The sequence below is a fragment of the Medicago sativa genome, chromosome 5, assembly GCF_051527215.1.
Source record: "Medicago sativa cultivar Bolivia chromosome 5, Bolivia_mono, whole genome shotgun sequence".
NCBI lineage: Eukaryota > Viridiplantae > Streptophyta > Magnoliopsida > Fabales > Fabaceae > Medicago > Medicago sativa.
In genome coordinates this window covers 74,946,054-74,963,427 of record NC_140753.1, presented here as the reverse complement: position 1 = coordinate 74,963,427, position 17,374 = coordinate 74,946,054, and the positions used below count along the sequence as shown (strand labels likewise).

General features: G+C 30.2%; 2 protein-coding genes, 1 long non-coding RNA gene and 1 pseudogene across 3 annotated transcripts; 1 reads left to right on the top strand and 3 right to left on the bottom strand.

The window, feature by feature from the left end:
* Positions 1-3,562: 3,562 nt before the first annotated feature.
* On the top strand, positions 3,563-4,226 carry LOC146925003 (uncharacterized). The gene has a single exon (XM_085710978.1). It carries the CDS (start codon positions 3,578-3,580, stop codon positions 4,070-4,072), a length of 495 nt encoding a protein of 164 aa, XP_085567104.1. The 5' UTR covers positions 3,563-3,577; the 3' UTR covers positions 4,073-4,226.
* Positions 4,227-4,388: 162 nt separating this feature from the next.
* LOC146925002 (uncharacterized) lies at positions 4,389-7,724 on the bottom strand. The gene is made up of 3 exons (XR_015011003.1): positions 6,454-7,724; positions 6,013-6,162; positions 4,389-4,634 (listed from the first exon to the last, which is right to left on the bottom strand). It is a non-coding gene; the product is annotated as an uncharacterized LOC146925002 (long non-coding RNA).
* A 3,688-nt stretch (positions 7,725-11,412) lies between these two features.
* LOC146925001 (uncharacterized) lies at positions 11,413-12,844 on the bottom strand. The gene is made up of 2 exons (XM_085709977.1): positions 12,157-12,844; positions 11,413-11,759 (listed from the first exon to the last, which is right to left on the bottom strand). The coding sequence occupies exons 1-2, from the start codon at positions 12,437-12,439 to the stop codon at positions 11,596-11,598; spliced, it is 447 nt and encodes a 148-aa protein (XP_085566103.1). The 5' UTR covers positions 12,440-12,844; the 3' UTR covers positions 11,413-11,595.
* A 1,107-nt stretch (positions 12,845-13,951) lies between these two features.
* LOC146925000 (uncharacterized) lies at positions 13,952-15,850 on the bottom strand (annotated as a pseudogene).
* Positions 15,851-17,374: the final 1,524 nt, after the last annotated feature.

Genomic DNA, 17,374 nt, shown 5'->3' with positions numbered 1-17,374 from the left:
AACAAGTCACTAAAATGCCTAAACTCCTATATGAAATATATCACTTTTAAACACTTATCAGCGCACCATGGGAAAAGCGAACAGAATTCCGAGCCCACCAAATAGAATGTATGGTGTGTAATACCGCTGCTATATAAATATCCGACACTTGCGAAGAACATCGAGATGGTCTACAATATAGAAGAGAATCTACAGTAGAACAATCAATAAAACAATTAAGCTTATTACCTATCCAGTCCCAAAGCTGATTGGCGAATGTACACGTAAGAAACAAGTGCTCCGAAGACTCATCTGTGGCCATACACAAGCTACAAACCGACACTACAATGCATCCTCGACGTCTGAGATTTTCATCCGTTGGCATTTTATTATGGTGAAGCCTCCAGTAAATACAAGAATGAGAGGGAGGGATTGCTGAGCTCCAAAGATGTTCGGCCCAGGCATAAAGGGAGCCCGAGGTCTCATAAAATCACAAGCTTGCTTCGATGAAAGTTTCCCATCTGAACTGTGTCGCCACACCAATTCATCCGGGAGCTGAGCTGTTGGTAAAATTATGTTGTCAACATAGTTTTGAATGTCCCCAACAGCTGTGAGAGTGGGTGGCAGCCGCAAGACTCCATCATCAATAACTTCTGACACCGTTCCTTTAAGAGTAGCATGAAATAATACATTAGGAGAAAGGTTAAGGAAGTATCTATTAATCATCAAGTCAATTCATTTGATGTCTTAGTTTGAATGAGTGAAATGAATTGTCCAACCATGAATATGTCATTTTTAGGAGTTTTCATCTATTTGTAATAAAAAAATTTACTTTTTTTTATAAGAATCTGAAGAAAAAAAATTAAAAATTGTATCAAATAAGAAGTTGTTTTGAGTAGCTTCTCTTGAAGAATTTTTTTTTTTTTTATCTATTTCTTTCTTTTTAAATAGTGATTTTTAGAAATGCAAGTATTGAAAGAAAAATAAGGAAATATTTTAGAGATGATGTGCCATTAGAACCCTTATGGATTTTGAATATAGTATATATGGTGGAGTCAAATACAACAAATACAGTGGTTGATATAGTTTTTATGATTAATGGACCCCTTCCACGCTTCAAAAGGTCTAACACCTTCACCATTAATTTTCGTATTGGATTTGCAAAAGATAGTGTTAGAATTACTGTTAATTCTATTGACAAAAGTGAAAATAAAAGTTGTAACATTTTTGTAGAACTACTTGAATATCAGTTTCAATGGTGAAAATGTAAGAAGTTTGAATCCTCCAAATCAAACTCTTATTTTGTACCTTCTTCTTAGAGGTTGCTTATGGAAAGTGAAAAGGTTTGGTAAAGAATTATGCTATGCTTTCCTTTTTTACAACCAAGGAGGCATAGAATTACTTCAATCAATAGCATCATCTCTAAAAATAAAATAAAAAGTTTGTGATTGAATTCCTACCTTTTATCGAATTACTGTTTTTTCATATTTTTACTCTAGAATATTTTTAGCACTACTTGTCAGAGGTTTTTTTCAATCAATTTTTCTCCTATTTTTTTTTCTTTGGTTAACTGTTTTTCCTTTAAAAGTTGTTCATATATGAAGATAAAATCAAGTTTGATCATTCAACTTAACATGGGTATAAATGAACCAACAACTATGTTTTATAAACGAAACGAAATTTTAAATGCATTAAGGTTTATAATACCTTGATTTAGAATTTTCTAGTAGTTTTTATCTTTTCAAAAGATGTTACAAACAATTTTAAGTTTTGGCACAACACACTTACTAAATTAAATTTTACACATTAGGAATAATTTCTTGTTTTGACTCCAATTTATCTTTTAGGGTGTTCAAAATTGTGTAATTATTTTAAGTTGTTGCAAATTTTGGTTCTTGAATAAATTAACCGTATAGTTACCCTCTTTTCAAAAGACATAGCAATTTTCATGTGAGTTAGTATTCTTTTAACGTTATTCAAGATTAAAAAAAAAGCACAACACCAATTGTATCACCACATAAACTACGCCATTTCGCTACTTTAATTTTAGGATATCTTCTCTTCAATATTAAGTTATTAAATAAAATCACATTGCAACATTTAAACTAGCGTTTTGGTTTTGTGTGGTTTATGTTCTAACACATTACACATGGCAAGTCACATTTTAAGCAAAATATTTCTTTTCAAGTCCTTTTTTCTCCTAATCTTTATTTAACTTCTATCTCAATTTGAATTGTTTTTCCTTTGTAAAGTATATTATTTTTTAAGATAAAGTCATGTATGGAGCATTCAACTTAACATTGGCTTAAATGAGCAAACAATCATTTTTCGTAAACAAAACAAAATCTCATATGCCTCGAGGTTTTTGATAACTTTATTTATAATTTTCTAATGTATTTTTCATCTTTTCATAAGAGAAAGCAATTTTCATGTGACATGAGAGAATCTTTTCCCAAATTACGCTTGTATTTTATCATATTTTAAAGATTCATCATCAATTTAACTAAAAAAACACACCACTAAGTGATCCACCTAGTTTCTTCGTTTGTGTGTGTTCAAAGTTTTAACAAAATACACGTGATAAATCACATTTTACGCAAAAGCAAAAATTTCTTGTTGTGACTATAATTTTTCTTTCATTGTGTTTAACATTGTGTTATTATTTTAGGTTGTCATAAAAATGGTTCTTAATTAAATTAACCGTGTAAAATAAATCAAGCTAAAAATAATTTATATCTATAGTTATTTATATTTAGATGTATTCATGTAAAGCTAAAAGCCTCGAATCTATATTACTTTCACAGAGAATTTTCTAAGGTGGTTACATTGTTTTCAAAAGACAATGCAATTTTCATGTGGGAGGAGAAAATCATTTCTCAAATTACGTTAGTACTTTACCTTTTTATAAGGATTCATATTCACCTTTAAAATAATTGAACTAAAAAAACTCACCATTAAATATTCCACCTAATGTTAAAAGTATTTTCAAGGCACACATTTTCTGCAACAGTTATAATTCCAATCACGTTTTCTCCTAATTTTTATATAGCTGGACAATTTCTTTTAAATTGTTTGTTTGAAAATATAAAATAAAGAATGATCATTCAACTTAAGGTGGTTATATATGAACCAATAACTATGTTCCGTAAACAAAATGAAATCTCATATACTTTAAGGTTCAAAATAACTTGAATTAGAATTTATAATACCAATTATAGCTATGATAAAAAGCCATTTTTTAAGTAGTTTTTTTTTTCCTTTCAAATTTTCATTTTAGTATAAAACTATAAAAAAAAATACATTTGAAATTTTATAAAAGTAATTATTTTTTCAAAAAAAAAAATTGTGTAATCACATAAAAGTGAACTATACACATCTAAAATCAATTTCGAATCTTTCGAAAATGGAATCAGACATATATTAGAGTTAAAGCAAACAAAAATCAAGGTTGTCATCTCTTACATGTAAGAAAAACATGACCTTCAAGCTTGTTACAAAAGCTATGATCATTTCACTTTAGTTCTTATATATAGAGGTTTCCAAATCGTAGCCTTCTCATCACAAAAACAAAAAGCATAGCATTCTCACGACTTTCAAAATGAGAACTCTAGCAAAACAGTTAGTGCCAATTGTGTTGCTTCTTGTGCTTTTAATTGAAATAGAGGGAGATCTGATTTCAACAACTCCGAAAGACAACGCGAACAAAAATTTCACCAACACCAGTGTTGAAGTTGAGGTCGTTAGTGAGGATCAAGAATCACCTAACTGTGCTACACAACCAGAGATATGTGAAACAGAAGAACCTCCACCAAGACGTGTATGTTGTAGAAACCGGTGTGTTGATGTTTCTTTTGATGCAGACAATTGTGGGTTTTGTGGACTTCCTTGCCCAAGGTTTGGTAGTTGGCATTGTTGTTGGGGTGTGTGTGTAAACACAAATTTTAACCCTTTAAACTGTGGTGCTTGTGGAAGGCCATGTCCTCTTGCGACTCCATGCATTTTTGGTAGGTGTCTTTTTCCAAGACCAGAACCACCGGCACTTCTCTCCTCTGGGTCTCCTGAGGAGAACTCACCAAAGATCCCTGATCATTAGTATGATCAATATCATAAACACCCTCACCCAACATTGAGAGTGAACTTATTTATCATTTTATATCATAAGATTATTATTAATTGTTGTTATGTACTTATGAATGATGTTGTATTCTATGTTGCATTAAAGGAATGAATGATTTCTATGTTATAATTAAAAGAAGCATGTTTATGTCAATGTTATAGTATTAAATTTATATGTGACAAATAACAACAAATATAACTATGGTTTTGTTTTTAATCTTAAATTCTTATAAACGCCAACAATTAATGTTGTTCGATCTTGTTTTGCGGAAAGATAAAAAACACGAACAAGATTACGGAAACTTTTTGTTATATTAATTTTTTGGTCCTGTACATTTATGTTGAAACATCAACCTACAAGACTAAATAACATGACTCAATACTCAATATTTAAGCTCATATTCCTTTTCTAAGAATTTTATTTTTCTTCTCTAGTTCCACATCCCATCTTCATGCCAATCCTCTTCCACTTTTGTGCATCTAAAGAAGTAGTGTCACTCATTCTCGATTTCTTGTCCCATATAACACATGTAAACCATCTAAAAAAAATCATCACAAATTTGATCAAATAACGTTGATTCATAATGAGTGGAAGATGGAAAATTAACCCCCAGAAATCAATTTGATGTCATCAATAGAGGAGATGTGTAGTTCCACATCCCATTTTTATATTTTAACCATCTATGTCATAAATATATAATGACTCATCTCCTTTCTACAATCTTTAAAGCCCTTCTTAAATTTTAATTTTAATTTCGGTTGTTTGGTATATCTAATTCTCTAAGACAATGGTTCAGTTTCTCTAACAACTCAACATTAACTTATTTCTTCCATCATCCTAGCACAACATTGTTTATTTTGAGCTATTCAAACCATGAATTTTTTTAACCTTAAAACTCTAGTCTTGGTTGTTGAATTGAATATACAAACTATATCATGATGGGGAATGGTTTGGTTGATCATCTATGGCCTTTAAGAATTTATATTGTGGGAAATTGTGAATCCAAATAACTAAAAAGATCACATGGTTCTGTACATTTGTCTCTCTTATTGAAACATATAAATCTTGAGGATGACTAGTATGGATGGCTAATCCTCACATTTATGAAATTTCATGAGTAATTGATCACATGAGAATCTATATGCTCTTTCCACATTGATGTTAACCCATTGCTACAACGAATTATATTGACAAAAAAAAAATATGAATGAAATCCCATTCTAGAGAACCAATGTTTCACCCAAACCTTCTTCTGGCGATCAACTCTTAATTATGGACCCCAATCTCGCTTGCCACCATGTAAATATGTTTTAAATTCTATGTAAATATGTTTTATGGGAAAAACTCAAATATGTATTCCAATAGAAAAATTAGCAATTATTCAAAATCATGAACCTTTTATATAAATTTTCTCCATAAATATTTGTGAACTTACAATAATTCAAAATATACGTAATTTTTTTATTACCAACATCATATATAATAATTATTCAATTAAATAAACAATTATTTTCCTAAAATAATGCACATATAATATGAGATTATCAATTCTTTTTTACGAGATTATCAATTCTTGATAAATATAATGCAAAATACTTTCCTTTCAAAAATAAATAATGCAACATACTTCCAACATTGTGTAATTATCTTGATAATGTATAATTATCATAAATTGTATTTTATTGCTGGAAAAGAAAGGCAATTCCATAATTTAAAGACTTTACTCAAGCTTTTCATTCCCCTTTTCTTTTGAAGCACACTGCATAAATCACGTAACTATTCAAAATGACTTTTGAATTTTCAATTTGCATATTTGATAAATGATGATAAATGATATCTAAAAAGGTGTGAGTTTGTGTAGATATCTAATATGGATGATTAGTATGTACCAAGACGTTTCAAAAAATTTATCTCACCTGAATAATATCAATATAGTTCCATTCAACACTGATGAATCCAAGAAAGTTCTCGGTTGAATTACACCAATGATATTAGGATAGTTATATCGAGCCTTCATGGGTCCAAGTATTCTCCTCCATTAGCACAGATCTTGTCCTTTTTTCCATCTGCAAGCATAAAAAAGACCTTAAACTAAACTTTCTTCCTACAAACCAATTGCAAAATCTTGAAAAGCATCATAGTGAGATTTTCCTTGTAACAATAAACTAAAGATTTGTTTTGACAAATAAAGAAAAAAAATTATAAGCATAAAATAATAGAAAATATATAGAATGAAAAAAATAGTTGCAGAAAAGGGAACTACAATCATAATATAGATAAATCAACAAAGATAAAAATCCTATGTATAAATCAAAATAAAAAAACATTCAAATTTAAGGAAAGGAAAAATTACATACCAAGCAAAGAGTTTTGTCATTAGATGCTTCCATTGAATTTGAATAATAATAATAATAACAACAACAACGACGACGACGACGACGACGATGATGATAAATAATCACACTTCAAGATCTACAATCAAAACTCTCACCGAAAAATACACAACAAATCAAAAACAAAAAATTGTAAAATAATATAGATTGATCTATTTCAAACAACCTCAATCAATTCTTACTCATCAAACAAATGTTCTCTATTTTCACAAACATAATCATAAACATAATCAACCGAAAGAAGTTCAAAAAACTTCCAATCAAATCCCTCTTCTCCTTAATTAAAAAAGGAGAAACTCGATACCTCAAATAAAAATTTACCATTTTTTTATTTCAAATCATAACTTGAGAAATGAAAGAAATTCAAACAATAAAAAGATACAAATCTCTCTTAAAAATGGTGAACTTTAAAAAAAAAAGTTTAAATAAAAATTGGGGAAAATTAATTTAAAGGAGAAATTGATGAAGAAAACTCGCCAAGAGTAAAAGAAGAAGATAACGTAACTGCTAAAAACAACTCTGATGCAGGGGAGGAGATTTTCTACCAAGTGGTGGAAGGTGAAGTTTCTTTTATCAATAATTAAATTTTGGCGTTTTAATTCAGACCTCATGGGTGAGAAGATGGTCGGTTTAGTTTCTCAATTACGGCTTACAATGGCTAAAATTTTGTTGTGAAGGTGGTTATGTAATAAGCAAAAATGACAGTTCTATAAGATGAATGGATGGTCTTTATAGAGGATGGCGTGAGGATTCCAACGATGGTTTTGTTTATGTGCGGGGAGTCCAGGGTTGACCGTAAATGAAGTAAAAAGGTAAACGTAACGTGGTTTCGTGTGGGGAGGGATGAGTTCTCTAGTTTTATTTTTTAAGAGGAAGAGATAATGGCGAGGAAACTTACTTCCGTGAAAGATAATAGTGATGAAACATTTGCAATATGAGTTAAGAAATTAATGGAATTATTATCTTAGCCTAATTTTGATTAGATTTTTTTTTTGTTTTGAAAATAGGACATTGTAGTAACTTGATTTATGTAATGATGCGGGCTAAAAGACCCGACCCAATTATTCACTGTGTCATCCAACATCAAAGTGATCGCCTTGTCAGTCCATGTGGTGCTACATAGAGCCCGACCTCTTGCACCAGTGGTGCACAAGAAGTGATAAGCATCTATTTTGTCCTACTATAGAACCACTTCAAATATCACTAGAGCACATGTGTGCTCCACCGCCTTGACGACTAGGGTTGGGAATAGGCCAGGACGGCCTACAGGGGCCTACGTCCTGGCCTGCTTAAGCCTGACTTGGCCTGGCCTGTTTATAAAAAAGGCCAGGCTTAGGCTATCAAAAAAAGTCTATGAAGTCTGATAGGCCGACCTATTTATGCATATTATTAATATATATTTTTTATTTATATTAAAATATAATTTATATTAGAATAAAAATCAAGAAAAAACTAAAATAATGGACTTTTTAAATAGGCTTTGAGGCCTTATAGTGAAATAGGTTTTTAAGGTCTTATAGCAATAGACATGTCTTACGATGAAATAGGCTTTAAGGCCAATTTGGCCTATTTAGAAGTAGACAAAATTGAATATTTAATTACTTTAATAAGAAGTAGGCCTGTAAATAGACTTCCAGGCCATGTCAGACTTTTCAATAGGACAGGCCAGGCCTATGAAAGGTCATAGGCCAGGCTTAGGCTTGCAAATATTTTCGAAGGCCAGGCTCATGCCTATCAAAGCCTGACCTAGCCTAGCCTATTCTCATCCCTATTGACGACAATTACCACTTTCTTGGTAGCTACCAAGTTATTCCTATATACATGAACTTGATTGGCACCCCCTCCTATCTCGGGATCTGTTACACTAAACATACTCACATATATACACGAATTGTTCCTACTTATAGGGGTTTCAATTAAACCATCTTGTCAACTCCACTTATCTCAGGTTGGTTACTCAGATATCCTCATTAACATGAAATAGAACTAGGTGAAAGCTCTCGTAATTGGAGTTTACCCCAAAAAGGCAAAAAGACTCCGTAATTGAAGTTATTGGGTATAGTATATTTTTAGTTATATTTAATTGATTTTAAGATTTTTCTTAACTTATAATTTCATCTTAATTTGTGATCTGAAATGTATAAAAAACGATGAAGCTCCTTTCTAATTTCATCTTGAAGTTTGTGTCGGTGTTTTATTTGTTGGTTTTTGGATACCGCATATTTACGATGTCTTGTATCTTCTTTTTATCCTCTTGTTCATCTTGTGCGAGTGTAGTTAATATATATATCTACACCGTGTTAATTGAAATGGTTTCTTTGGTGTTACTATGAGGAACTAATTGAAACTTTTGAATTTAAAGGACTAATTTGGGAATTCTATCAAACTAGGACCAAAAGTGATATTTAAGCTAATTTGTTCCATAGTTAGCCGTGGACATTGGTTATACTTGTGATTAGCATTATCCGTAAAAAAAAATTAAAAACAAATAAATTAAATTTTGCAAAATGACTATTATGCACATAAAATTAAGGAAATCATGAGTTTTTTAATAAGAAAGATTATGAAATTTTGGTGTAGTTCAGTTTTTATATATTGTTAGTATATATTTTTTTAACAAGATATATTGTTAGTATATGTTAGTAGATGCGACAATATAATTATCCGTAATTAATGTTTAAAAAACAAATAAATCAGTTCCATAGTTATCCCATGTGATGAGCATTTTCCGTAATTAATTTTTTAAAAAACAAATAAATTAAATTTGCAAAATTATTATGCACATAAATTAGGGAAATCATGGGTTTTAATAAGAACGATTATGAAATTTTGGTGTAGTTCAATTTTTATATATTGTTAGTAGATGTGCCAATCATCCGTGATTAATTTTTAAAAAGCAAATAAATGAGTTCCATAGTTATCCCTTGTGATGAGCATTATCCGTAATTAATTGTTTAAAAAACAAATAAATTAAAGTTTGTAAAATGACCATTATGGACATAAAATTAAGGAGATCGTGAGTTTAAATAAGGATGATTATGAAATTTTGGTGTATTTCAATTTTTACATATTGTTAGTAGAAGATGCGACAATATAATTATCCGTAATTAATGTTTAAAAAACAAATAAATCAGTTCCATAGTTATCCCTATGTGATGAGCATTTTCCGTAATTAATTTTTTAAAAAACAAATAAATTAAATTTGCAAAATTATTATGCACATAAATTAGGGAAATCATGGGTTTTAATAAGAACGATTATGAAATTTTGGTGTAGTTCAATTTTTATATATTGTTAGTAGATGTGCCAATCATCCGTGATTAATTTTTAAAAAGCAAATAAATGAGTTCCATAGTTATCCCTTGTGATGAGCATTATCCGTAATTAATTGTTTAAAAAACAAATAAATTAAAGTTTGTAAAATGACCATTATGGACATAAAATTAAGGAGATCGTGAGTTTAAATAAGGATGATTATGAAATTTTGGTGTATTTCAGTTTTTATATATTGTTAGTAGACAAGATATATTGTTAGTATATGTTAGTAGATGCGACAATATAATTATCCGTAATTAATGTTTAAAAAACAAATAAATCAGTTCCATAGTTATCCCATGTGATGAGCATTTTCCGTAATTAATTTTTTAAAAAACAAATAAATTAAATTTGCAAAATTATTATGCACATAAATTAGGGAAATCATGGGTTTTAATAAGAACGATTATGAAATTTTGGTGTAGTTCAATTTTTATATATTGTTAGTAGATGTGCCAATCATCCGTGATTAATTTTTAAAAAGCAAATAAATGAGTTCCATAGTTATCCCTTGTGATGAGCATTATCCGTAATTAATTGTTTAAAAAACAAATAAATTAAAGTTTGTAAAATGACCATTATGGACATAAAATTAAGGAGATCGTGAGTTTAAATAAGGATGATTATGAAATTTTGGTGTATTTCAATTTTTACATATTGTTAGTAGAAGATGCGACAATATAATTATCCGTAATTAATGTTTAAAAAACAAATAAATCAGTTCCATAGTTATCCCATGTGATGAGCATTTTCCGTAATTAATTTTTTAAAAAACAAATAAATTAAATTTGCAAAATTATTATGCACATAAATTAGGGAAATCATGGGTTTTAATAAGAACGATTATGAAATTTTGGTGTAGTTCAATGTTTATATATTGTTAGTAGATGTGCCAATCATCCGTGATTAATTTTTAAAAAGCAAATAAATGAGTTCCATAGTTATCCCTTGTGATGAGCATTATCCGTAATTAATTGTTTAAAAAACAAATAAATTAAAGTTTGTAAAATGACCATTATGGACATAAAATTAAGGAGATCGTGAGTTTAAATAAGGATGATTATGAAATTTTGGTGTATTTCAATTTTTATATATTGTTAGTAGAAGATGCGACAATATAATTATCCGTAATTAATGTTTAAAAAACAAATAAATCAGTTCCATAGTTATCCCATGTGATGAGCATTTTCCGTAATTAATTTTTTAAAAAACAAATAAATTAAATTTGCAAAATTATTATGCACATAAATTAGGGAAATCATGGGTTTTAATAAGAACGATTATGAAATTTTGGTGTAGTTCAATTTTTATATATTGTTAGTAGATGAGCCAATCATCCGTGATTAATTTTTAAAAAGCAAATAAATGAGTTCCATAGTTATCCCTTGTGATGAGCATTATCCGTAATTAATTGTTTAAAAAACAAATAAATTAAAGTTTGTAAAATGACCATTATGGACATAAAATTAAGGAGATCGTGAGTTTAAATAAGGATGATTATGAAATTTTGGTGTATTTCAATTTTTATATATTGTTAGTAGATAATTTGTTAGTAGATAATATAATATTTTAAATAATAAACTAAAACATATATAAGTACAACTCAAATAATAAAATAATGTAAAAAAACGTTTGATAATATGGAAGAAATTGTTTGATATGCAATTCTCGATTTGGGAGTTTCTTGGCTTCATTCTTTAATTGTTTACTAAAAAGTAGAATAAATAATTTAAATGAAGTACACATACAGACATGTTTAGGAGAAGTACACAGATATATCGTTCATTCCATTTAATTATCCTTTTTCTTCTCAGTTTCCTCTATCTCTCTTCTCTTTGGAGGTTCATGATTGTAGCTTTGTTTCTTTGATTTTTCCACATTCTTCCTCAATGAAGTGATCTCTTTAATATAGTAGTGTTGCCTATCGATCATCAATCCAAAGAATAGAGAGAAACCTGTGCAATATTCCCATATTTTATAGGATATGGAAATTGAAAATCATTATATTCTTCAAGTCATATTTCAAAAAAAAAAAAAAAAAACTATTCATCAAGTCAATCCATTTGATGTCTTAGTTTTAATGTAGTAGTGTTGCATGAATATGTCATTTTAGGAGTTTTCATCTATTTCTTATAAAAAAAAAAGAATCTGAAAGAAAGAAAAAAAAATTAAAAGTGATTTTTTATAACAAACATGTACAAAATAAATTCTACCTTTGAAAAACAATCTAAATTATTGAATACATAAATTATTTATTTTTATAATCCATGATAAATGCATCTTTATGTTGTGTAACACAATAGTAATGCTAGTATTGAAAGAAAAATAAGGAAATATTTTAAAGCAATTTACCCATAAGAGATGCTTCTAAGAGATGATGTGCCATTAGAACCTCCTCTGTTGGATTAACCATGCCAACATCCATTGAACGTTTATGGATTTTGAGTATCGTATATATGGTGGAGCCAAATACAACAAATACAGTGGTTGCTATTGTTTTTATGATTAATGGACCCCTTCCACGCTTCAAAAGGTCTAACACCTTCATCATTAATTTTCGTATTGGATTTGCAAAAGATAGTATTAGAATTACTGTTAATTCTATTGACAAAAGTGCAAATAAAAGTTGTAACATTTTTGTAGAACTACTTGAATGTTGGTTTCGATGGTGAAAATGTAAGAAGTTTGAATCCTCCAAATCAAACTCTTATTTTGTACCTTGTTCTTAATGGCTGCTTATGGAAAGTTAAATGATTGGGTAAAGAATTATGTTATGCTTTCCTTTCTAACACCCAATGAGGCATAGAATAACTTTAATCAATAGCAACCTTTCCAAAAAAAAAGTGTATGATTCAATTACAAGCTTTTACCGAAATTGATTTTTAACAATCTTTATATGTTTAAAATGAAGATGATTTGTTTTTTAATATAAGTACTCTAGAAGCAAGCTATACTTAAATTTGTGTGTGCCATTTTCAATCTAACCTAAAATCTATTTTATCACTACTTGGCAGAGGCTGCTTTGAAAGAAAAAAAAAAAAAAAAAGAATTCTGATACAAAGTAAACCAAATATAACAAAATTGGAATTTGATTGTAGGAAAATCACGTTTACATTCTGAATCATGCATCAACATGTCCTAAATGAGAGGTATAAAGCGGGAACAGTTTTTTTATACAGATTTGTGGACTTAAATCAGAATCAGATTGAAATAAATAATTTGCTCATTACAAACTACTCCCTCCGTCCCTTAATGTAACCCCCCTTTGCATTTTTCACATTTCTTAAGAAAAGTTGTCAGTGTAATTAATGTGTCTGTTTTGTGTATTAATATTACCAAATTGTCCTTTGTTTGTATGTGTATTAAATTTGACTATTCATATTTCAAAACAAGTTAGTAGTATTAATTAGGGGTATGTTTAGGAAAAAAGTAATAAATGCATCTAGTAACTTGAAAAGGGGGTTACATTTAGGGACAAAAATAAAATCAAATGGGTGGTTACATTAAGGGACGGAGGGAGTATTATGAATCGCGACCAGCCATAATTCAAGATTCAAAGTTGTGAGTACTCATTATGTTATTTAAATTATACATCGTAAATTTATTTCACTATGATATATATGTCTAGTAGAATATTGAACTAAAGAAATTGTTTAGTAGAGATGTTGCTATATTTATTTTTTTTGAACCGAGTATCGTAATTGTAAAGACAAATCTCTGAGTATGACCTTTGTGGGTGGCAAAAGCTCTCCCTCAAGAAAGTTTAACACTACTGTAGGACCTCTAGCCGAGTAGGACCTCTAGGGGTGACAAATCCCTCGAGCCGAGTAGGACCTCTATGCGTGGCAAAAGATCTCCCTCAAGAAAATCTAAGACTACTGCATTCTCGAACTAGATTCAAACCCAAGACCTCTTATTAAGATGAAGACATATTTTAAAATCTCATTCAAGTGCTCTTGGATAGAGATGATCTATATAATATAAAGGAAAACATATATTTTAGGAAACTAATTTAAAACAGCTAAACTCCTTTGAGCCATAAAAATAGGAGATATTTTTGTGTACATATGAGTCTCAGTGGGTGCACCAAGTTTACATTCAAATAAAGTCCTTAAAAGAGTAACAATACTAACCCATGTTCCAATCATTTTCCATCATGCCTTTAGTTTTTATCTTTTGTCCAAAAAGTACCAAAAGGAAAAGCTATTTTAGGTAATAATCAATATTTATAGCCTTATAGGATGAGAAGAAGTCCCTAGAATGGTGCATGCATAATCTTCAACATCCAAAGAATTGTCACAAGTTCCTACAACATGTCTTTTCCCTTTTCCACTCATGAACAATACTTCAAAATGTTCAGCATCATTGTTGAATTCACAATTGAATGATTGTTCATTCTTCTTCAATCTCTTGGTCTCACTCTCACCCTCTTCAACGACTAAATCTTCACCTACAAATACAATACTACTATTGCTATCCACTTCCTTATCCTTGCTTTCTTCATTGGTTGATGATTTCCTTTTTAAACCACTTTCAACAGAGTCAATTGATACATGATTTTCTTCTTCTTCTTCAGAATATTGCTTTGCAATCATCACTACATCTAACATACAATTTTTATCAATCAACAAATCAGAATCATCCATCTTTGATTTCTTCCACCAACTGTGATATTCCAATGACAAACAAGGCTTGTAACATCTTGCAGGAACATAAAAGCTAAATTTTCCCTTGTAACTTGAACTCAAAACAGTGAACTCACTAGGTGGAACATCTTGATCCATTCCAAACTGCATTCCCACCCTCTATGGCATATACTTCTCAACACAATCCAAACCAACAAGCTCATCAGCACACAAACACACTCCAAAACACTTCAACTCTTCTGCTAATTCAGAATTTGAACCATCAACATATTGTTCATTTTCTTTGTAATGTGACACAAAGCACCAATTTTTCAAATCAACAACATAAGGACACCACCGAAAATTCTCTCTTGATTCCAAAACAGACAAAATGAATTCAATACTAGCATGTTGATGATTAGAGTTTAATTTGTGCCACCTTGCAGCTCTAGGTTCACCCTTCTTTAGTTCATTAGGACAATTAGGTCCAAGAATTGGAAACCTTTCAAATAACCATTGTTGCACAAGTTGAAATAGACCATTAACATTCAAATTCAAATCCTTCACAGAAGAAGAAACTAGTTTTTCTTTAAGCAAACTCAAGTTATGATAAATACTAGCAAGAACAGAAGGTGCAAGAGCCATTCTTGTACCTTTAGACAAATGAATGGCAATCGGAAAAACACGCGGGTCGATAATAGAATCAGAAGAAGAAGAAGGAAAAACAAACCTTGATAACCATAAACAAAGAAAACCCACATGCTCAATTTCAAAAAGTTTGTCACTTTCTGCATCTAACCCCTCTTTGAAAAATTTTAACCAAGCATTATGATCTGCCTTTTTGGACTTGCTTTTCGACACACTCCTTCGAATCTCGATTAATTTAGCTTCTATTGAAAGCAAATCAGAAGAAAGAGGAAGTGTTACCGGTTCACCAAGAACTGAAAATCCACCAAGGATCATAACATCTTCAAGTGTGATAGTTGCTTCACCCCATGGAAAAACAAAAGTGTTGGTTTTTGGAGACCAATATTGTACTAAAGCAAGAATCAAAGATGGGTTGCGTGGAAAATTGTATAGAGAAGACAAAAGGGCATCACAGAGACCTGTTTGGTTCCATGTGAAACCGTGTTTTCCTGTTAATGTTTCAAACCAATCACCCCATTTTGTTTGAGGATTTTTCCAACCTTTGAAGTTAAGTTTCTTAGGATGAAGATGGTTCATTTGAGACACTGTTTCAGAATGATGCAATGTTGGAGTGTTTTTGGAACAGGGTTTAAGGAACTTTGCTAGTGTTTTTTGTATTGAAACTAGTTCTTGTGAGTTTGGAGAAACCAATGTTGCAATACGAGAATCGTATATGCAGAAATTGTTTGGTTCTTTTGCTGACATTTTTTTTTCTTCCGGATGAACGAAGGAACACGAACTGTCAGGCAAGTACACAGAACGTGTGTTGGGCGGGAGAATGAGGATGAAAAGTGTACCAAAGAAGCTTCTTTCACATACGTCACTTTGTATTCCACGTGATACAAAACAGGATTAATAAGCCCAATTAATAGGGAAAATTGTTTTTCTCACTTCAAAAGTTGCTAAAAAAATACATGAAAATGACCAAAATATCTCAACGGAAGTTAACTACCGTTTGCTCGAAATGAAAAAATTAAGCAACGAACGTAGTTAACTACGGATTGTGTAGTTAACTACAATTGCAGGTATTAAATTCATTTCCATGTGCTTTTTAGCAACCTTTGAAGTGAGATAAACAATTTTTATTAATATCATGTCAAAAAGAGAGGCTCAATCAACAATTCAACTTTGAATATTGCACTTTAGACACTCAGTAATTGCTCACCTTAAAATTTTAAAATTACCTTCAACGATAGTTAACTGCAATTCACTATTGAACGATATTTTACTATCGTTCGGTGCAAGAATAATATTTGTTGGTAACTGCTTTCAAATGCTCCAAGCCAATGGCCAACCATGATTTCTTCACTCAACGATTTATAACTCTTGTTTAGCAGCGAACGGTAATTAACTATCGTTGGGGCCATTAAAAAAAAAATTATCGCTACGGATACTTTCTAAAATTCAAGGTGCTTGTGAGCAATTGATAAGGGCTTAAATAGCAAATTCCTTCAACACAAAGGCTAATATAAGCAACCATTAGATTTAGACAAACAAAAAGCAATTAGATTGATGCCTTGCATTTCAATCTTAGGACTTGTTTGATAAAAAAAAATAGTGGATAGTTGATAATAGAAAGTACATGAATTTATAGTGGATAGTGAATAAGATATTTGACATTGGATAAGCTAGTGGATAGTGAATAAGATATTTGACATTGGATAAGCTAGTGTGAATTGAGTTTACAATGTCAAATATCTTATTCACTAATGTGAATTAAGATATTTGATAAAACTAATGTTGCATTAATTTATAAATATGAAATGATATGAAAATATTTTGTTGATTATTGTTTTATTTTTACAACGAAGAAAATAAGAGTAAAATTAAAAGTTTGTCAAAAAAAAAAGAGTAAAATAAAAAGAGTAAAATTAAAAGAAAAATCGACAAGTTATAATTTGTACTAATAGAGCCCTAGAAAAACAGCTTGTCTAAAAACGTGATAAGCTAGTAAAAGAAAAACTCATTAAAGCAGCTTATCAACTAGAGCCTTAGTCTTGATCCCGAATTCTAGAGTATTGCAGCAGATTAGCAGCCTCAATAAATTGGGTCGTATTATTACGATAAGTTATCTACACTTGCTTTTTGTGATTTTACCACAATGTTGTGATTTTACCACTTAGTTGGGAATAAAGTAGCTCTATTAATATAGTAACTTTTATGCCTATATCTGCAAAATAGTTGTGATTTTACAACTTAGATGGTCTTACATTAGTCGAAACTCATTGAAATATATAAAATTCCTACATTAAATTTGT

What these genes read in the sequence shown, in the direction of transcription:
- LOC146925003 (XM_085710978.1), top strand. Translation starts at nt 3,578, where the DNA reads ATGAGAACTCTAGCAAAACAGTTAGTGCCAATTGTGTTGCTTCTTGTG.
- LOC146925001 (XM_085709977.1), bottom strand. Translation starts at nt 12,439, where the DNA reads ATGTTACAACTTTTATTTGCACTTTTGTCAATAGAATTAACAGTAATT. An exon ending in CTTAGAAGCATCTCTTATGG is followed by an intron (nt 11,760 to 12,156) that starts GTAAATTGCTTT and finishes AATATTGCACAG; the next exon opens with GTTTCTCTCTATTCTTTGGA.